This window comes from Electrona antarctica (assembly GCF_951216825.1).
Source record: "Electrona antarctica genome assembly, chromosome: 6".
NCBI classification, from domain to species: Eukaryota; Metazoa; Chordata; class Actinopteri; order Myctophiformes; family Myctophidae; genus Electrona; species Electrona antarctica.
In genome coordinates this window covers 824913-847944 of record NC_136811.1, presented here as the reverse complement: position 1 = coordinate 847944, position 23032 = coordinate 824913, and the positions used below count along the sequence as shown (strand labels likewise).

The window sequence follows — 23032 nt, the reverse complement described above, 5'->3', positions numbered from 1 at the left end:
GATATTTTAATGTTAAAAGCTTAAAGTTGAACAGATAATGTATTCACTTATCGATAATGTAATAACAGTTTTCCCTTTTGCAAATAGTCTTATTTGTTTATTTATTATTTAAACAATATTAAGACAATTAAATAAAGTTCGTTATTCAGAACCTTATATTTGCAATATTGTTAATACAATACTGCAAACTTCTCTTAAATGAGTATGTAAATGAAAATTAAAGGTCATTCAGTATAATTTGAGTAGCAAAGACTTAATAAAAAAAAAATATGAATAATGATTCCCATTGACTCAATTTACCCACGGACATTGGTTAATTTTACCCCAGCCACCATTTTAGAAAACAATGACTGGAATAAGCTACTTCAGACAATTTATTTGCTAAATGATTCACATGGTTCTATCCATTGGCAAATCATCAACGTGTATGATATTACATTTTAGACCTAGGTACATTTTGCTTTGTATAACAGTCATTTTACATGATGTGTCGAAATTTTACTTTGACCGACAAACTTTTTTGTGTAAAAGAATGCTTTCTACTTTCCCCATGTGCTTCCCAACTTCACAGCCAGGTGTAAATGATGGATGCTTACTAGATTTAAGGTCACATGGCAACACAGTTTTCTAGTTAAAGGGGATGGTTCAACATACCCGCTGGCTCAACTTACCCCGTTCTCCCCTACTGTGAGAAAGTAAGTCATACTGCTGCTGTGACTTGACTGCAGTACTATGTTAAAGTTACGTTATAGCTCAAAACCCACCTGTTTAGGCAGGCATATGGCTGACCTTTGTCGTCTGCTGCAAGCTGTGCCTTAGTTTTCATTCTTGCTTTTAACTGTGTTTTGTATGAACTGTTATTAACCTGTACGGTGACCTTGAGTGCCCTGAAAGGCGCCTTATAAATAAAATGTATTATTATTATACTGTGAGAAAACAAGTCATACTGCTGCTCTGACTTGACTGCAGCAGTGTTAAAGTTACTATATACTGTGACAAAGTAAGTTTTACACAGACAGCAGCAATGAATCTAAACACTGAATCGAGCAACCTAAAAACGTCTGGGGGTGTTCACATAAGCCTGAGTAGATGATACAATTACCAAAAAAGTGAAATTTCCCTTAAAGTTACGATCGCCACAATAGTTATAGGCGATGTTGCTTCCTGGTCATTTGGGGTGAACTGTTCTGTCCATCACCAGGCATACGTGCAGTACACACTGTGCGTAGGGCAACATAATGCGCAAAGACGATCCTCATAATTTTCTCCAACATTAGGACAAAGTAACCAAACGGCAAAAGTAACCAATCTGCACGCGGAAACGCGACGATCTCAACATTTGTTGGTCTAGATAGAATGTGCAGTGCCGGCCTGAGATTGGCTAATGCCGTATGACGCAGGCGTCTGATTGGCTTTGGCTGTTTTTGGGGTCCTTGACATGAAATAGTTCGAAAATCACTTTTTTCAGAAAGTGTCATGATTTAGAAAACAATTGTAAAATCTGTGTTAAAGTTACTGTGACAAAGTAAGTCATACTGCTGCTGTGACTTGATTGCAGCACTCCGTTAAAGTTACTATATACTGTGACAAAGTAAGTCATACTGCTGTTGTGACTTGACTGCAGCACTGTGTTAAAGTGTACAGTACCTCCCAGCCCTGGCACAGTAGTTCTGGGGTAGTTCCAACGGATTGTGTGGCCCTGGTTTTGCCCTAGTGGGACTGAATGAGCGTAGTGGGACGTTGTTTGGATGTTTAGAGTACCACTCGCTTCAGACTGGTCTGATTTTTAAATGAGTTTAAACTTTATAGCACAGGCAGACTCTTCACATACTAGAGCATGTCTGAAATACGGGTCAGAGCTGAAATCTACATGTAAATATGAAATAAATGCTTAAACATGTAGCTAGGTGTAATGTTAGAGACCACAGAAGTGAACCTTAATTTCAAGGCCGTTTTCTCAACTCGATTCCATGCTTTCATATGAGATGAAAAAAATAAAATTAAAAAATAAAATATAAAATTTAGTCACATTTGTTGGTCTAGATAGAATGTGCAGAGCCTGCCTGAGATTGGCTAATGCCGTATGACGTCTGATTAGGTTTGGCTGTTTTGGGGGTCCTCGACATGAAATAGTTTGCAAACCATATATATGCCATACAGTGTCATAATAAATAATTAGGACAAAGCCTACGACAGCCCCCGACCCGACATGATATTTGGCGTGGCATACGCCAAAGTTCAAAGTCACGCTGGAATGATACATGGCAAAAAAAATTGCGATTCCGGCATACGCCCATATTTGGGCATAAGCCGCGTTGATAAATGAGGGCCATAGGCTCTGGCCTGACAGCGCGTTGCATGTTCGAGTTCCTTTCATGATGATCTTTGCTGCATGTTTCTCAAGCTCTACCTCCCTCTTCCCTGTCTGTCTTCAAGGTGACTGTCAATAGAGCGTCGCAGTCCCGCCTCCTACCCTGGACCAGGAAATGAAACCCAATGCATTTTTCCCATAGACATTTCTTAAAGTATTTATTTAAAGACGGTTACGCCGCGGACAAAGTCAACTCGAGACGTGACAACTCATGACAACACAAACAATATTTTGGACCAAACAAATAATTACAAAGAAGAAAAACAACAAAAAAAGTGTTGTAACCTGCCGTTTTTTCCTTCTAATTATTTGTTTGGTCCAAAATATTGTTTGTGTTGTCACGACTCGAGTTGGCTTTGTCCGCGGCGTAACCGTCTTTAAATAAATACTTTAAGAAATGTCTATGAGGAAAATGCATTGGGTTTCATTTCCTGGTCCAGGGTAGGAGGCGGGACTGCGACGCTCTATACAGGCACAAAGGCCAAAAATTAAATATATTATTTCAAAACATTTTGCAAAAACATTCCCAAACAAAGCTAAACTTTTCATGAATTACAAAATCCAAAGATTTATTTTTCCAGTAATGTCACACACACACACACAGGTTCCGACATTAACGGGGGAAGGGGAACGGGAGAGACATGCAGCAAAGGTAGTCATGAACGGGGCTCAAACACACGACACGCTGTCAGGGCAGAGCCCATGTGGGGCGTGCGCCTGGACCACTAGGCCAACAGGCGCCCAGTCGCGACCCACTGTTTGGGAACCAGTGTTCTCCTAAGCCATCATGCAAGAACAGATAAACAACAGCCTAGATAGAAGGAAAAATCTCACAAATCTGTCGTTTTAAAATAAACATTGTATTGTTTTGGATTCAAATCATGCAACAACGAATCATACACATATGCAAGAACTCTGGCAGTCGTCATTGGTTGAAGCCACTGTGGAGAGGGGGAGAGCGAGAGAGAGAGAGAGAGAGAGAGAGAGAGAGAGAACGTAATTAAAGATTATCAGAGTTGTAAAAACAAATTATATTACACAATTCAATGTAAAACACATTGTTGTTTTCCAGTTCAGATTAAAAACTACAGAACATGGCAGACTGCATAATAAAACAAGAATGACACGTGTAGCATTAACTGCCAGGTGAAACAAGCACCGTCTCCGTTGTGCATTTCTTATACTGGGCAAAAAGCATGGAATACGGATGTGTAGATTACAGGAAACTCCCGTTAAACTTTCCGGTAAACTCCCGAATTGTACCATCACACCCGTATATTACCGTATATTAACTGTATATGCCCGCTAAACTTGAGGTTTACAGGCAAAATACAGTGTCCATAATTGCCCGTTAACTCATCTTTTCACGCAGTGACGTACTCGGCCCCGATTATTTTGTATGATTATTTTTCCTAACTTGTATGTTTCCTCTGTCACAACCTCCCATTAGTAAAATAATTCACATGATAGAGTCTGAAAACCTCCCTATAATGCATTGCAACTGCTCTCAATAAAAACTTGTACGGTTTGTGGCACATGGACCATTATTTTTTCCCCTGATTCTACGACATCCGTCAGCATCATTTGAGAGCACTCTTGCAGGGAATGGAGCGACGGGAAATATTCTGTGACTTTACAAAGGTAAAACAAATCGCTAAAAAACCCAGGCACTTTAATGAGCTATAAGGGACTGGTCGTTATTTGTCAAAGGTTGGCATGGTGCAAAACGAGGGGAGAACAACAACAATCGTTGAGCATTGTTTATTTTTTTGCAAGTTTACCCTGTATGGCGACTCTACTTGCATGTTGGTATCTCAGTTTGTGCGCATGCAAAAATAACAGCTTTATGGCCATGACTCACCATGGCACCGTGGCTTGATTCTACATATATTTTGTGTAAATCTCTATGGGAAAAATGAATAGAAGATTTTTCATTTTTCTACACCCATGAGCGTTGCCAAAAAAAAATCACTGGGGATAATTGAAGACCCCACCCACCCCCACAAAGACCCCAGCCACCCCCACAAAACACTTGTCTCACCCAACAGGTCAAAAAGGGTGAAAAGGAGTACAAGATCCTCCCAGCACGCACAAGCAGCTAGGCTGAGGAACTGGGTTTTTTTCCCCCACAGGCTGGTCAGGATACTAAATGAAAAGTGACTGTGAATGTGCAATAACCCTCTGTAGTCCATACTCTGCACTTCTGAGTATTCTGCACTCTTTGACTGACATTATTGCCCTGCTTTTGTTTTTAGGCGTTATTGTAGCCACGGCCGGGAGGCAAACCCAGGGGACGGGGGGCGAACCCAGGGGCCGGGAAGAGCCATGGCCCAATGGACGAGTATCAACGCAGCACCGTATAGCCCAGGGATTCTCAACGTTTTTGGCTGGGGACCCCCGGAAATGCTTTGGCATTTGGTCTCGCGACCCCTGACCCCACCCCCAATACAAACTGACTGCAAAAATAACCTTAAGAGAAAATACATCATACATTAATACTTATTAATTAATTATGATTTTTTATATAATTTGACGACCCCCCCGAGGGGTCGCGACCGATGGGTTGAGAACGCCTGGTATAGCCTATAGTATCATGATTTTAGGTTTTATCATGTTTTTATTGGAGCTTCTGAGCGTACGTTTTTCAGTGACAATGAAGTGAATCTGACGTTTCGCGGCTCATCTACATACCAGGCAGGGACGTCCGGGAGGAGCCACGACGTGATTGGCTGCCGCGACGGGAAGGGGGTGTGGCCCACGTCGCCACAGAGCCCACAGAGCGGGCCCATGCGGCCGGCGGCGGCAAGCCTCACCGTGGCCTCGCCACTAAGCCCCGCCTCCACCTCCAGCCACGCCTCCGTTCCCGGGGAGGCCACGCCCCTTCTCAGGACCACCGTGTCCAGGGTGTCGCCCACCGACAGGGACACTCCCACCGATGGCAAAGTGTGGGGGAGGGGCACTCGATGACCTTTGACCTGGGGGACGACAACATTAGTTTAGATTATTTGGACTTAAAGCTGTAGGAAATACTAATATAGTGGTTGTAAAGGCTTTAATTGATTGCCTGAGTCTCGTGGTTGGAGTTCTGGTCTGGTTTTGGTGAATATTAACACATACACTACAGCGCCGCCTACTGGGCGAAGGTGCTATGGCGCTTTGGTGCCGGGGATTCCACTATGACGCGCGTCCGCTTTTGGCTTCCATCTTCGATGCTAAAGCATAGCATCAATGCTACCGAGCTAAAATGAGGTCCACCCTTGCTCTAGAAAACGCCATCGTTCCCATCGCGCTCATCGGATAATCAGAAAAGACCTCTGAACAACGCCGATGTGTTCAACACCACGGACAGCGCATTAGTTTCCGAGAAAAAGGCCTTCAAAGGCAAGGCCTAAAACAGAAGCCAGCGTGGGTGAGTTAAAACAAACGGTGTGGGCGGGGCCCTAGCAACAGTGCATAGCAACCAGAGCGGTTCAAAAGATGAAACACAGCGAGGCAATGTTACAGCGATATTAAAAGCCTTAAGGAGAATTCCATACTAAAAGGCTTTCTTACCTTTATTTGTAGTTGTTACGTCCCCACCAAAGAGGTCCAGGTGTTATTTTGTGCAAAAGCTCCTTATTGGCCATTTCCCCTACCATAAGCCCTAAATGAATTGCATTGAATGGGAATTGAATGGGGCTATGGGATGTTGTGCTAATTCGCTTATTATTTTTTTGTATATATCCTCTTCATAATGTAAATAATCGGGGGACTTAATCAACATCTATTTCATGAAATCCCATGGCGCCAGGAACTTTTAACGTGTTTTGAGCTGTATATTAATCCATAATCGTCGCTAGGCAACTTTCGGCTCAGTGTTTTGCCCTCCCCAAGATGGTGGCCCACACACAATGCTGGCCATGCTGGCCACAATGCTGGCCTGGGGGAAGAAATGTTAATATTGATTGTGTCCTGTGGTAGGATCCACTCCTATTTAAGGGAGGCTGCAGGGACAGACAAGTTAGTTAGATGTGGGCAATGACACAGGTAACATCTCTGAGGGAGAGCTACAGGGCCTTGTGTGATCAAGGTACAGCCTGAAGAGAGTTCTTATCCAGTTGGGTTTTGTTCATTAGTGTTTTTCATTTAGTAATTTTTCCGATTTTGGCCAATATTAGCCATTTTTTGCACTGTCAAATCTGTACTGGAGTTTGGTGGGAAATAAAAACCCTTAAACTGCATTTCTTACTGTCCTTGGAGCCTTTGCCGTTCGGGGAACGTCACAGTTGTGGTTAAATCACTGCCCCTCTCCTCCAGGCTTCCAGCTATTGTCCTCTCGTTTATGCCAGAGCCAACAGGAGGCTCTCTGCCACTTCTCCCAGCCTACGAACGGCTGTTTTCCTCAAGTGACCTCTCAATCCGACCAGATTCCACACCGACTGAGCTGGGAATCCTCGACATCCCACCGTCCACCAGGGACGTGCACACAGACATCAAAGGGGGCTTCAGTCCCTGCCCCTTTACCCGTCTGTAAAACAACTGCCCTCTCCAGACCACGAATGCAGCATTTACTATGGTGAAAGAAATGCAAATGGCACTCCTTTCCATGCCATGCCGGAAGGCAGCATTCAGGAAAATTGCTTTTATCCCAAAGTCTCCTGAACTTGAACACAGTATTTTGCACACTAGCTAAAGAGTGCTGGGTTGCGCCCCGAAAATAGCTGATCTACAAGCACACAACGTGTCGCAGCGTGACGCGTTGTGAGCTTGTAGATCTGCTATTTCCGTCCAAAAGTGCCCTCTTACGGGATTTCAGCCCCTGCCTCTCTAACACTCTCTGCACGTCCCTGCTGTCCACCCCTTGTCCCGGCAGTCCTGGACACGCTGCTGGTACTTTGGTTTTCTTTCCCTCTGCCGCTTCCTCGCAGCCCCCCCTCCCACGGGGCCGTTAGTTCCATGTCTGGTCTCAGAGTGGTGGACAGTACCGTACCGCCTCTGGGAAGTGGAGCCTTCTCCCCAGGTCGACCTACTGTACATCTCCCATCCCTGGGCCGACTGCAGGAGGTTTTGCTTGGCTTGGCCTTGGACGACTTGGTCTATGACCCTCTTTTACAAAGGTGATGGTGCCCAGCGGTGGTCTTAATTGTTTTGGCTGGATGTTTCTCTCTCCTCTCTTGCTCCGAGGTGTCTGCGAGCAGTGCCAACACCTTGTCATGGGATATATACTTCAGAGTGAACATTTTTAACTCGCATCATTGCTTCTGAGAGGTCCCTGGAACATCATATTTTCAGATGGGTGTCGGTGGCCAATTACATATAATTTTTGGGTTCCTCGACATGAAATAGTTTGAGAAACACTGATATAGAAACACAGGTTTTTCAGAAAACTGTCATGATTCAGAAGACATTTCTAGAATCTCGTCTGTCCTAAATGGGTTAATACAATTGAATTGAACCTTCACTGCCCCCTCCTGGATGGTGACAGACACTCTCCCGTGGAAGAGGACCTGTAGTACGTCCACCGTCCTGGGGGTGGTGCCGTTGTCACACCGGCCGTGGAAGGAGACCACGCGGAACCAGTTCTGACTGGTCCGGTCGCAGAGAGACACCACGTTGTAGGGATACACCTGGGGAAACCATTTCATTGGTTAAAAAAATATATACACCTGAGGAAACTATTTCATTGGTTAAAAAATATATATACACCTGAGGAAACGATTTCATTGGTTAATTGTTGTCATAGGGTCTTGAACACTTTCACTGTTTCATGTCCATTTTGTAAACTATAAATATTCAATAAACAGATTGTGGGAAAAAAAATAATATTCATGTTGTAGGGATACGCCTGATGAAACAATTTAATTGGTTAAAAATATATATACATCAACCTTATAGACTGAGGTACACCTGAGGAAACGATTTCATTGGTTAAAAATATATATCCACGTTGTAGGGATACACCTGAGCAAACCATTCATTGGTTAAAGGGGAATTCCATGCTAGAAGGCTTTCTTACCTTTATTTGTAGTCGTTACGTCCCCACCAAAGAGGTCCAGGTGTTATTTTGTGCAAAAGCGCATTATTGGTTATTTCCCCTACCATAAGCCCTCAATTAATTGCATTGAATGGGGCTATGGGGTGTTGTGCTAATTCGCTTATTTCCATCGCTCAAAAATCAATATTTTTTATATCCTCTTCATAATGTAAATAGTATCCCAAGCGGCACACTTTACTACTTATTCGATGGAAATAAGCGAATTAGCAAAAAAAAAAAAAAAACCCATTATGGGCTTATGGTAGGGGAAATAGCCAATAGTGCACTTTTGCACTATTGGCTACCCCTGGACCTCTTTGGTGGGGCCGTAACAACTACAAATAAAGGTAAGAAAGCCTTCTAGTATGGAATTTTCCTTTAAGCAAACGGACGGGCTGTCGGTTCTGACCTGGGAGTCCCCCAGCGCCACCGTGTGGCCGGTGGGGGTGGTGATGTGCAGGCCGCCTCGGAGCCGGCAGGCCGGGGGTTGAGGCCCGGGGCGGCAGGCCCACGCGCTGTCGAGCAAGGCACACTGCTCCCATGGCCGGCATGGCGCCGCCTGGCACACAGCGCCACCCAGAGGGTGACAGCGGCAGCGCTGGGCGCAGCGCTCCGTCAACAGCTCCTCGTCCGCCTGCAGAGGAACGGAGAAACGGCATGGGGGCGCGCGCTAAACACATTCAGGTATGTGTAAAATCATACCTGTGTGAACTGATACAGACAGCCATATTGTCCTTAAAATGATGTAGTGTCCTTGATACAGGCAGCCATATTGTCCTTACATTGATGTAGTGTCCTTGATACAGGCAGCCATGTTGTCCTTACCATGGATGTATTGTCCTTGATGGAAGGCACCATATCGTCCCTGCCTCTCGGGCGTCTCCTTAGGGAGGTCCTCGAGGCACGTCCCACTGGGAGGAGACCCCGAGGTCTCATCGAAAAACATCGGCTCACTGGCCTTGGAACGTCTCGGGATCTCCCCCAGGAGGAAGTCACTAATGTTGCTCTGGAGAGGGAAGTCTGGAGACTGTTGCCCCCGCGACCAGACTACGGATAAGCGGTTGAAGATGGATGGATGGTCCTTACCTTGCACAAGGGCACTGGCCAATCACAGCGCATCCTTACTCAAACACGAACAGGATTCCATGCTTGCGTCCTTGATACGGGCAGCCATACTGCTTACCTTGATGGCGATTATTTTACTGGAAGCGCTTGCTTTCAGCAAAGCGATGTCCTGCTGCCTCCTGCATTATGTGCAAATTCAAAACAGGTGCTACGCAGGGCCGGTGGGTGATAGCCAACGAGCACTTCCGAACTGCAACACTTCGAAAACATAATCACCTGCAAGGAATGTCTTGACAGGAAGTATAGCTCATAACGTCTACGATGGAATTTCATGAAACAAACACTTTGCAGAGAGAAAGGATATATTCAAGCTTTTCTTACAGCTGCAATGTTGGTGAGTTTAACGTTGTTTAATACAATCAGATAGGACTTTTCTGTTTGGATGTATGAGCTGTCAATCACTATAGGACTTTTCTGTTTGGATGTATGGGCTGTCAATCAGATAGGACGTTTCCGTTTGGATGTATGGGCTGTCAATGGCAAAATTGCGGCTAATTGCCACCCTGCCAGTAACTTACCGACAAGATGGCCGCTGTGTGCATGAGGTCAATATTGTCCATACCTTGATATATCGTCCTTGGTGAAAGCATCCACACTCCCTCATTGCGACGCAGGCGTCTCCATCCATCAGGCTGTCGTCGCCGTCACATTGACAGCCCTCGTAGCAGACACGCCCCATCGTCGCCGCCTGGCCACGCCCACTGGGCGCCGCCGAGCCGGGCTGGAGCAGGGCAGGGCAGGAAGAGACGGCGGGGTCCACGCAGCGCCGCGCGCTGCTGCCCTCTACTGGGCACTGCAACGCTGTGTCAACGAGGATGTCACCGTGGTTACCATGTCAACAATAACGCACCAAGGTTATTATAGTTAACTAATACTAACGAAAAAACTCAAACTGAAATAAAAAAAAATGTTAACTGAACTAAATAAAAACTAGAAAAGAAAAACGATAACGAACTGAAACCGTATTGTGCGTTTACAACACTAACTATAACTACCTGAAATGATTGACAAAATGCCCCTAGTTTTCATTTGTCAATTTATGCATTTGCTTAATCTGTAACTGAATATTCTTTTTCTTTTTAATGCCATCATTTTTTAATTACATATAGACCGTGAGCCAGGGGGGTTGGTCGGTACCATCGGGCAGACTAATGCTTAGTGATTTTTGTGAAGGTATACATGTCTAGTTAGAAAATATGTGATAGCATTGCACCAGTGGTAGCTTTATCAGTGCTATCATGCATTTTATTTTATAACACGGAAATTACATGGGTCAATATGAAAAACATAGTAATACACCGCCAAAAAAAAATGATTGAAAAGGTTTTTCCCAATTGGTTCTGGTACCTCTAGGCATGCTTAAGAATATACTGAAAATCTAGGAACATATATGTTCCGGAAAGGCGTCATTTTCAAGATGGAATCCAATATGGCTGCCAGGAGCTTAAAATGGCTATATAAAACTAGTACTAATCAATAATTATTTGGGGTTTTAGGGCTAAAGGAATGTGGCCGAATCAGTGAAAGTGAAATTACCATCAGGTAATTATGTATTGCCAAATCCAAGATGGTGTCCATACCAAACCCAAAGTGATGTTCCATTGATGAATAGAGGAAAGAAGCACTGTCTAAAGATGATGATAGATACTGCATTTGATCATGATGAGGCAGGCATCATGTCCCTGATGCAGGGTGATACGCATGCTCAGTGAATAAACTGATGTGCTTGTCTTGTTGGTGTATTTAGGTGTATCGGGTGGACCTACAGTATAAAGTACAGAGCATTAGAAGACAGTCCTGTGCAACCTCATATCCATGTGCAAAGGCAAGATCAGAGCACAAGATACTTTGCTGGCAGGGAACTACCCTGATGTGCTGGGTGAGTTGGGTGTCACAATGTAACAATCTGTTGCCCTGTTGTACCACGTGTTGAGGGCTCACAAGTGGAATGTGGCAGACCACCAAGCTCAACTTGAAAGTTAATTCGGCTGATGTCACACAATTTGGATGGGAGATCCACATTTTGCTAAGGGTGATCTGACACCTGATGAAATGTTTGAGCTACAAATGAGAAGTGATGTTGATAAAGAGGATATACTTTTGACGATGAGGTAGACCATGATTTGGGAAAGATAATGCTGCCAGTCAGGAGGGCTAGGGCCAGGAGGATGTGGTGAGTTGATTTTATGATCCTAATTATGAGTTGAAGCTTACAGATATTGAATGTAGTTGCAAAAGATTATTATCATAGTGTGCTATACTATCATTACAAATACCAGTTCTTGTGATGTTTTTGACAGTTTGTCAAGTGAATCATGAACGCTTATCAAGTTTATTTTGTTGTTCTCCCATGTCAAATTTAGCCTTGACCTGACCTCAACATGTGAGATTGACCTGAGATTTAAAAATAAAATAGCTTCAGGAATCCATCTTACTTATACAACAGAAAAGTGTCATTAACCCTTTCAGGAGCGTTCCTGTTCCTCGGTGTTATACACACACACACAGACACTCTTTGCGCAGTGAAATCCTTACAAAAAAACCACCGCAACTCGCTTACATTACAGTACAGTACAGCAGAGTACAGTACTTGCCAGTTTGGGCAACCAAGCTAAAATTGTTCTATGTCCCCAAATACAAATAATATTAGGTTTAGTATTGAACAGATAGAAGACTAGGTAATATTAATGTACTATATGTAAGTTATCTTATGCATTACACAGTTAACTATATTTAGTTTATTGAATTTCATAAAACATTTCCTTAGAATTTAGTTTATTGAATTTCATAAAACATTTCCTTAGAATTTATGTTAGGAACCTTTGTGCTACATCTTTCATGAAAACAGAAGTACATCTCATGTAGTCACTATGTTGTCTCTCCTGTAATAGATAATTACTATATTTCTAGATATGCTAAATTTAACAACTTCAGAGAAATATATTGTCTGAGCTGTATCCCAACCATTCTTCAAAGAGAGAACCATCTTTTTTGAAGTAGAATGCTTCATTCGGATTTTGAAAATTGTGTTTTGGCATGTGGTTATAAACGGAGTGATAACACATAGAAAGCTACCACCACTGCAATGCTATCACATATTTCCTAGCACAAAATCACTATGAGAATTAGTCGGCCCATTGGTACCGATGACCCCAGATTTGGGGTCCTGGCTCACGGCCTAATAATACTTACTCTGGTCCTTTTCAATCCTGCACCTGATTGAAAGAGGCCAAAAAAACTAAAACTAACACTAAAACAAATAAACTAAACTAAAGCTCAGAACAAAAATAAAAAAAACAAATAATAACTAGCAAACAAACTCTAAAAACTAACAAACAAAACAAAACTAAAAACACAAAACTAAAAACATGTCAATATAAAACTAAATTATAATGAAAACTAAATGAAAACGAACACTTATTATAACTTTGTAGCCTAGCACACTGCCGTCCTGTACTGGGCAGTGCAATGCTGTAAACGATAAAAATCACCATTGCTACTACAAAGTACAAAAGTATTGGCATCAAAATGTACTTAAAGTACCCACACAAATTGAAAGTACTTATTATTCAGAATGTCTCGTTTCAAGTTTTAAAATGTATATACACGTTTTGAAAAGGGAGGGAGGGAGCATGAGGTCCGTCCGTTTGCTCTCCCCAGGTTGGCAGAGGGAGTGTAGTGCCCTGGATTACACTAGACAATTGATGCTAGGTGAAAAAAAGAATAAAACAACAACTCACAGCAGGTGGTGTTGTGGCGCCACGCCCCCACGGTGAAGCCCGCCTCCCGGCACGCGGTGGCATAGCCCTCCAACGCCAGGCAGACTGCCTCGGAGACGCTCGCTCCGCTGTGCAGCGCCTGCAAGACACGCAAAGGTTATGAACCAAATACCAGAAAACTACACCAGACACGCAAAGGTTATGAACTAAATACCAGAAACTACACCAGACACGCAAATGTTATGAACTAAATACCCAAAAAAATGCCCTTAGCCCTTTAATTTGAAATGGTATATTTTGTTAATTCTTTCGTCGATTACACAATAGGCCTTGTATGAAAAACACTAAAACTAAGTGTTATTACAAAAACGAATTAAAACTAATTGAATTGGAAAAGAAAAATCAAAAACTAAAACTAATTATAATGAAAAATCAAAAACTATTCGAACCTCGAGACACGCCTCTCTGTAGAGGTCCGCCTCCTCTGCGCCGCGCCCCTCGTCCCAGCAGCCCTGGAACGGCTCGCTCCGTGCCACCAGGGCGTCACACCCCGCCACTGCCTCCGGGGGCGCCGTGGAGGCCGCCCCACTGTAGCTGTCATTAAACCAAGGGTTAATAAGTAGAGCATAGAGTGAACACAAAGTGAACCATTCAGGTCTGAGCTTATTGTGGGCCAGCACAGTTTGGAATCGGGAATTTTGTTTTTTTAAAAAAACATATAAACTATAGAGATGATGTGAAGAGATTTGCGTGATGTTTGGACCAAAGCCATAGAGTAAGACAGAGTTACGGCAACTCCATTCACTTCATGGGGTCAGTCCAATGTTGGCGGCTTCTACGTTGACTTCTATTGGCGAAGTGCTATAGGCGAAGAGTGACAATATCCTGGACTGGAAGTTGTCAGAATGCACAGGACTCATAGCCTGGCGCGGCCAGACTCATAGCGAGGGTTCACTGATGTTTCCTCCCCGCATATGAGTCTGGACTCGGGCTCATTGACAGAGTGTATGCGGAAGCTGGAGAAATCAGAAAATGACCGGGGCCAATCGGGCCAATCAGTGACTGCGTTTCAACGGCTGTCCGTACAACAGTGAAAAGCAGCCTCTGATTGGTTCATGTGTATATGGTGACGTAACATTCATGCTGCAGGACTTTCAAAACAACAATGGCTGCCCTCAACGCAACAAGTTTAAAAGTTTACACAGAAACGATAAGAACAGCAGTTATTTCAGATATAGACTCTGACATATATCCGACATATCTCGCTCACGTATAAAGTAGAAACTATTAAACAGACCTTGTTGTTTTTAGCGTGGTTGCCGTGGTATGAGGAGCGGACCAGCGCACTGTGTGGTGACGTCAGCTTTTTGTTACGCTGATTGGCTAGATGGATCTGTCTGTCAAGGCAACTACTAACGCCCACTTTTCAAGCTGCCTATGGCCGAAGTCCAGACTCATATGCGGGGAAGAATCTTCAGTGAATCTCCGCTATGAGGCTGGCCAAGCCAGGCTACAGGACTCAGGCAACAGCCCAGCTTTAATGATCTTAAAATGCTTTATTTTAGATCGTGTTTTAGTAATAGTACAACCAATTACGGCGGTCAATTACATATATTTTTGGGGGTCCTTGACATGAAGACCACCGACATAGAAACATATAGGGTTTTTCAGAAAACTGTCAGGATAGCATAGAACTGTCAAGTTTGTAGAATCTGGTCTCAGGTCTAAATGGGTCAACATGAATAATGTAAATCCAGAACCAACCTGGCATTGCACTGCTGTGCGGAGTCTCTAGGGCCTCCAGCCACCACCCAGCTCCGCTGGAACTCGGCCGGGTCGTCGGTTAGACGCCCGCTCCGCAGCCTCAGGTCGTCCGACGGCTCGCCGCTGAAGTCGCCACAGAGGCCCGAGGGCTCGCCGTCACGGGCCGACGGGACGGACAGACGGACGTACTGGGTGGACGACAGGGACATTAGAGTCAGCGGCCTAAAATAAACGTTTTAGTTCACTCCAATAAAAACGAGCCTTTACAAAGCAAATAATGTACCGTGTATTCAGAAAACGAACTATCAAATCATAGAGGGAAAAAGTTTTTAGTCTGTTCACCATTTCAGAGATGAGAATTTGTCCGGATGCGAAATCTTACAACTTTTTCGCTGCAGCAGTTTATTTTTGTAGCTCCGTTGTCAGAAATCGTCTGAAAGAACACCAGTCTATAAGCTCACAATTTGTTGCGATAAAACTTGTTTCGAGCTTGTAGCTGACAAATAAAAACCCTAAACACAAAAAAATTAAGCGAGAAAACTGAGAGCCAAGTTATAGGAGAATTCCGGACAAGCCTTTTTGGATATCATAAGGTTAAAGATGGAGTGCCGTATGTGATTTTTGTATTTTTTTCCCCTCCAGTTTTTCATATGTTTATGAGGTGACAGTATTTCATTAGACCCCTTGGTGTGGTTGTTATGTCATGTGTTTATGAGGTGACAGTACTTCATTAGAGCCCTTGGTATGGTTGTTAGAGCCCTTGGTGTGGTTGTTATGTCATGTGTTTATGAGGTGACAGTACTTCATTAGAGCCCTTGGTATGGTTGTTAGAGCCCTTGGTGTGGTTGTTATGTCATGTGTTTATGAGGTGACAGTACTTCATTAGACACCTTGGTGTGGTTGTTATGTCATGCGTTTATGAGGTGACAGTACTTATAGACCCCTTGGTGTGGTTGTTTCGTCATGTGTTTATGAGGTGACAGTACTTCATTAGACCCCTTGGTGTGGTTGTTATGTGCAATGATGTCTTCCCTTTGTATAGGCTTTCTTCCTGGAGATTGAAACCTTGACAGTCAAACGTGCCAAAAAAACAAACAAAAACAAAACAGTGATGTAGCGATAGTGATATAATTATCACAGGGAATGCCCTCATTCCACTAGAACGTATCTTGAAATATCAATTCAATTGAGCCTTTATTGGCTTCCTCGTTGAGAGAATGAAGAATTTAAACTACAAATCTCTATAGCCTTTAGTCGCTTCGGAAAGTGGGCAGGGCAAAATACAAAAGGTATTTAGTTTTTGTCCGTTTTGTATTGTTGCTCCCCATGTCCCCTTTCCCCAAGAGGACCACAACGGAAACAAGCCTTACGGCCTTTTTGTGTTTCTATCCTTGTGACCATTTGTCTGTTACTACCGGTACAGTATATTCCTTCATTTTGACACACAAACACGCACACGCTGGATGGTGCACCAGTCAGCAAGGGCCAGTCGGATATTTACCCGCTGTGCGAGGTTCATTTCCTGGCCAGAAACATTCATGTCAAGGACCTCCAATGTTTACCAGCGAGTTCGGCGCTAGCCATGAGGGGGTGTCCTTAGACTTTTATACAGGATGGTCACATATTTCAGCAGGTCACCAATTTCACCGTGACAGAGTGTGAGCGAGCGAGTGGCCGAGATTTGGGGTATTGGATTTCAGCTATAGAATAACCAGATTGGATGACAGCTGTGGACACTATTGTATAACTCACACTTGATTGGAGGATAGCTGTAGACTATACACTCACCTGATTGGCTGACAGCTGTAGACTCACACCTGATTGGTGGACGCTGCTGATGAACACACTGTGACCACTCGAGAACGCTCTGATTGGTCCAACGTCCAGAGGCAACATGCGGTCCTCCATGTTCACCTGGAACATCAACCAATAACATCAATGAATATGATCGATCCTCTATGTTAACCTGGGACACCAACCAATCAGATTGCACCAATTAACACATCGACCAATCACATCACACCAATTAATACACCCACCAATGACACAAACACACCAATATACATCAAACAATTACATTAACCTACCTGTATCTTCCAGGGGGTGTGGGGGTCAAGGGTCATACCTGTATCTTCCAGGGGGTCTGGGGGTCAAGGGTCAGGTTCAGTGAATGCAGCCTGAGTTCAAGTCGACTGATCGCCCGACGTGTCCAGTTCCCGTCCGTCTGGAAGCTGACGAGCACCGTGTACCCAGAGTCCTCCTCAGATTGGCCCGTGTGCCCAGAGTCCTCCACCGATTGGCCGGTAGAGGAACGCTGCGATAGGACGTAGGTACACGGGGCTCCGCGGAACGCCAGCGCGCGGCCGTCAAACGTCAGGTAGGCGAAGCCGCCGAACACCTGGCACACCCCCAACTCCAGAGGCCTATAGAACCCAGAGTTATGTTAATTAAAACACCTGGCACGCCCCCAACTCCAGAGGCCTATAGAACCCAGAGTTATGTTAATTAAAACACCTGGCACACGCCCAACTCCAGAGGCCTATAGAACCCAGAGTTATGTTAATTAAAACACCTGGCACGCCCCCAACTCCAGAGGCCTATAGAACCCAGAGTTATGTTAATTAAAACACCTGGCACGCCCCCAACTCCAGAGGCCGGTAGAACCCAGAGTTATGTTAATTAAAACACCTGGCACACCCCCAACTCCAGAGGCCGGTAGAACCAGAGTTATGCAAGTTAATTAAAACACCTGGCACACACCCCCAACTCCAGAGGCCTGTAGAACCAGAGCCCAAACTAACAGCTTGAACAGATCTATAAGCTCACAATATTAAATATAAAGGTATTTAAGTTACATCTGACTTGCCTAAGCCTGCAGTACAGACACCCTGTTACATGTATTTTTCAGAATGGATAAAATTATAATTTTTCAATACAGAATGAGATCATGTCATCGGTAATATCGGATATCGATATCGGCCAAAATGTATCATCGGCACATCCCTAATTAAAACACCTGGCGTTTTATTTTATATAACTCCAGAGGCCTGTAGAACCAGAGTTATGTCAGTTAATTAAAACACCTGGCACACCCCCAAATCCAGAGGCCTGTAGAACCAGAGTTAGGTCAGTTACAGTAATTAAAACACCTGGCACACACCCAACTCCAGAGGCCTGTAGAACCAGAGTTATGTCAGTTAATTAAAACACCTGGCACACCCCCAAATCCAGAGGCCTGTAGAACCAGAGTTAGGTCAGTTACAGTAATTAAAACACCTGGCACACACCCAACTCCAGAGGCCTGTAGAACCAGAGTTATGTCAGTTAATTAAAACACCTGGCACACCCCCAAATCCAGAGGCCTGTAGAACCAGAGTTAGGTCAGTTACAGTAATTAAAACACCTGGCACACACCCAACTCCAGAGGCCTGTAGAACCAGAGTTAGGTCAGTTACAGTAATTAAAACACCTGGCACACACCCAACTCCAGAGGCCTGTAGAACCAGTTATGTTAATTAACACCTGGCACACACCCAACTCCAGAGGCCTGTAGAACCAGTTATGTTAATTAACACCTGGCACACACCCAACTCCAGAGGCCTGTAGAACCAGAGTTATGTTAATTAAAACACCTGGCACACACCCAACTCCAGAGGCCTGTAGAACCAGTTATGTTAATTAACACCTGGCACACACCCAACTCCAGAGGCCTGTAGAACCAGAGTTATGTTAATTAAAACACCTGGCACACACCCAACTCCAGAGGCCTGTAGAACCAGAGTTATGTTAATTAAAACACCTGGCACACACCCAACTCCAGAGGCCTGTAGAACCAGAGTTATGTTAATTAAAACACCTGGCACACACCCAACTCCAGAGGCCTGTAGAACCAGAGTTATGTTAATTAAAACACCTGGCACACACCCAACTCCAGAGGCCTGTAGAACCAGAGTTATGTCAGTTAATTAAAACACCTGGCACAGGACGTAGGTACACGGAGCCCCGTGCTCCCATTGTTTTGGCATCTATTGTTAGGCCCATATGATGACCACAGATATGCCCTAAAAGTGTGGAAATGTTTTTCTCATTTCCCCTACGTCTTTAAGACTTGTCCAAAACAACCTAAGCTTGCAATGTGTCACAGCATGACGCCTTGTGAGCTTGTAGATCTGTTATTTTGTTTCCGACAGTGTTGAATCTGGTCCCTGAATAATACATATTTTTTAATTCAAGAAAAAAGTAAACTATACCTGCACCGGGCGACGCCGTCCACCACCGTGCAGCTCTCCTGGTCTCCACACGGGGCAGCAGAGCAGTCGACCACTCCTCCCAGACAGCGACACTCGTGGCAGCTGTGTCCGGGATAGAAGACCCCAGCTGGGTAGTACTGGCCTAAAGTAAAACCATGTAGTCACCAGCTGGGTAGTACTGGCCTAAAGTAAAACCATTTAGTCACCAGCTGGGTAGTACTGGCCTAAAGTAAAACCATTTAGTCACCAGCTGGGTAGTACTGGCCTAAAGTAAAACCATTTAGTCACCAGCTGGGTAGTACTGGCCTAAAGTAAAACCATGTAGTCACCAGCTGGGTAGTACTGGCCTAAAGTAAAACCATTTAGTCACCAGCTGGGTAGTACTGGCCTGAAGTAAAACCATTTAGTCACCAGCTGGGTAGTACTGGCCTAAAGTAAAACCATTTAGTCACCAGCTGGGTAGTACTGGCCTAAAGTAAAACCATTTAGTCACCAGCTGGGTAGTACTGGCCTAAAGTAAAACCATTTAGTCACCAGCTGGGTAGTACTGGCCTAAAGTAAAACCATTTAGTCACCAGCTGGGTAGTACTGGCCTAAAGTAAAACCATTTAGTCACCAGCTGGGTAGTACTGGCCTAAAGTAAAACCATTTAGTCACCAGCTGGGTAGTACTGGCCTAAAGTAAAACCATTTAGTCACCAGCTGGGTAGTACTGGCCTAAAGTAAAACCATTTAGTCACCAGCTGGGTAGTACTGGCCTAAAGTAAAACCATTTAGTCACCAGCTGGGTAGTACTGGCCTAAAGTAAAACCATTTAGTCACCAGCTGGGTAGTACTGGCCTAAAGTAAAACCATTTAGTCACCAGCTGGGTAGTACTGGCCTAAAGTAAAACCATTTAGTCACCTGGGTAAAACTGGCCCAAAGTAAAACCATTTAGTCACCAGCTGGGTAGTACTGGCCTAAAGTAAAACCATTTAGTCACCAGCTGGGTAGTACTGGCCTAAAGTAAAACCATTTAGTCACCAGCTGGGTAGTACTGGCCTAAAGTAAAACCATTTAGTCACCAGCTGGGTAGTACTGGCCTAAAGTAAAACCATTTAGTCACCAGCTGGGTAGTACTGGCCTAAAGTAAAACCATTTAGTCACCAGCTGGGTAGTACTGGCCTAAAGTAAAACCATTTAGTCACCAGCTGGGTAGTACTGGCCTAAAGTAAAACCATTTAGTCACCAGCTGGGTAGTACTGGCCTAAAGTAAAACCATTTAGTCACCAGCTGGGTAGTACTGGCCTAAAGTAAAACCATTTAGTCACCAGCTGGGTAGTACTGGCCTAAAGTAAAACCATTTAGTCACCTGGGTAAAACTGGCCCAAAGTAAAACCATTTAGTCACCAGCTGGGTAGTACTGGTCTAAAGTAAAACCATTTAGTCACCAGCTGGGTAGTACTGGCCTAAAGTAAAACCATTTAGTCACCAGCTGGGTAGTACTGGCCTAAAGTAAAACCATTTAGTCACCAGCTGGGTAGTACTGGCCTAAAGTAAAACCATTTAGTCACCAGCTGGGTAGTACTGGCCTAAAGTAAAACCATTTAGTCACCAGCTGGGTAGTACTGGCCTAAAGTAAAACCATTTAGTCACCAGCTGGGTAATACTGGCCTAAAGTAAAACCATTTAGTCACCAGCTGGGTAGTACTGGCCTAAAGTAAAACCATTTAGTCACCAGCTGGGTAAAACTGGCCTAAAGTAAAACCATTTAGTCACCAGCTGGGTAGTACTGGCCTAAAGTAAAACCATTTAGTCACCAGCTGGGTAGTACTGGCCTAAAGTAAAACCATTTAGTCACCAGCTGGGTAAAACTGGCCTAAAGTAAAACCATTTAGTCACCAGCTGGGTAGTACTGGCCTAAAGTAAAACCATTTAGTCACCAGCTGGGTAGTACTGGCCTAAAGTAAAACCATTTAGTCACCAGCTGGGTAGTACTGGCCTAAAGTAAAACCATTTAGTCACCAGCTGGGTAAAACTGGCCTAAAGTAAAACCATTTAGTCACCAGCTGGGTAGTACTGGCCTAAAGTAAAACCATTTAGTCACCAGCTGGGTAGTACTGGCCCAAAGTAAAACCATTTAGTCACCAGCTGGGTAGTACTGGCCCAAAGTAAAACCATTTAGTCACCAGCTGGGTAGTACTGGCCCAAAGTAAAACCATTTAGTCACCAGCTGGGTAGTACTGGCCCAAAGTAAAACCATTTAGTCACCAGCTGGGTAGTACTGGCCCAAAGTAAAACCATTTAGTCACCAGCTGGGTAGTACTGGCCTAAAGTAAAACCATTTAGTCACCAGCTGGGTAGTACTGGCCTAAAGTAAAACCATTTAGTCACCAGCTGGGTAGTACTGGCCTAAAGTAAAACCATTTAGTCACCAGCTGGGTAGTACTGGCCTAAAGTAAAACCATTTAGTCACCAGCTGGGTAGTACTGGCCTAAAGTAAAACCATTTAGTCACCAGCTGGGTAAAACTGGCCTAAAGTAAAACCATTTAGTCACCAGCTGGGTAGTACTGGCCTAAAGTAAAACCATTTAGTCACCAGCTGGGTAGTACTGGCCTAAAGTAAAACCATTTAGTCACCAGCTGGGTAGTACTGGCCCAAAGTAAAACCATTTAGTCACCAGCTGGGTAGTACTGGCCTAAAGTAAAACCATTTAGTCACCAGCTGGGTAGTACTGGCCTAAAGTAAAACCATTTAGTCACCAGCTGGGTAGTACTGGCCTAAAGTAAAACCATTTAGTCACCAGCTGGGTAGTACTGGCCTAAAGTAAAACCATTTAGTCACCAGCTGGGTAGTACTGGCCTAAAGTAAAACCATTTAGTCACCAGCTGGGTAGTACTGGCCTAAAGTAAAACCATTTAGTCACCAGCTGGGTAGTACTGGCCTAAAGTAAAACCATTTAGTCACCAGCTGGGTAGTACTGGCCTAAAGTAAAACCATTTAGTCACCAGCTGGGTAGTACTGGCCTAAAGTAAAACCATTTAGTCACCAGCTGGGTAGTACTGGCCTAAAGTAAAACCATTTAGTCACCAGCTGGGTAGTACTGGCCCAAAGTAAAACCATTTAGTCACCAGCTGGGTAGTACTGGCCTAAAGTAAAACCATTTAGTCACCAGCTGGGTAGTACTGGCCTAAAGTAAAACCATTTAGTCACCAGCTGGGTAGTACTCGCCTAAAGTAAAACCATTTAGTCACCAGCTGGGTAGTACTGGCCTAAAGACACATTTGTCACAAAAGCTATGGCCGTTTTTAGGGGAAAGAGTGTTTTTTCGTGCAAAACTAATGCATGCAATTTATTTAGAATGACGAATAACCCCTAGTTTGACACGTCACATGCTAGTTAAAGCATAATTCAAATTTGAATTGTTTGCCTTATATAGGTTTTCAATGGTACCCCAACTTACCTTGATCCACAATTTATAAAATACTCTATTTTTGAGGTGCGTCAGCCCCTTCTATACACAGGTTTAATGTTTGTCTTTAGTTCAATGATTTTTTTGTAAACGCCATTGACAATGAAGGGAACATTTACGTCATAATGTCCCTCATTACGTCATATTGTCCGTGTATTGTTCATGGCGTTTAATGTTTGTGTTTGCACAATTTGTTTTACATCACCATTACATCACCTATCAACCTACCTAATCAACATGAGTTACTTCAATGTATTAGCGCCCCTCACTTCACACGGGTGTCAACATGAGTTACCCGATTGTATTACAGTAAGTCTGAGTCGTTGTATTGTTGATTT

General features: G+C 44.0%; 1 protein-coding gene across 3 annotated transcripts in view; it reads right to left on the bottom strand.

Moving 5' to 3' along the window:
• Positions 1–3212: 3212 nt before the first annotated feature.
• The window catches only part of LOC306924323 (IgGFc-binding protein-like), an 83072-nt gene continuing 63252 nt past the window's right edge, over positions 3213–23032 (bottom strand). For all 3 annotated transcript variants that reach the window (XM_079502812.1, XM_079502813.1, XM_079502814.1), the window contains 11 exons: positions 19243–19384; positions 17118–17415; positions 16781–16906; positions 14993–15180; positions 13678–13822; positions 13250–13367; positions 10072–10310; positions 8794–9018; positions 7807–7977; positions 5063–5346; positions 3213–3312 (listed from right to left, as the gene is read on the bottom strand). In XM_079502812.1, the coding sequence (XP_079358938.1) occupies positions 3297–3312; positions 5063–5346; positions 7807–7977; positions 8794–9018; positions 10072–10310; positions 13250–13367; positions 13678–13822; positions 14993–15180; positions 16781–16906; positions 17118–17415; positions 19243–19384 (1952 nt within the window). In that variant the 3' untranslated portion in view covers positions 3213–3296. The remainder of the gene's footprint in view (positions 3313–5062; positions 5347–7806; positions 7978–8793; positions 9019–10071; positions 10311–13249; positions 13368–13677; positions 13823–14992; positions 15181–16780; positions 16907–17117; positions 17416–19242; positions 19385–23032) is intronic.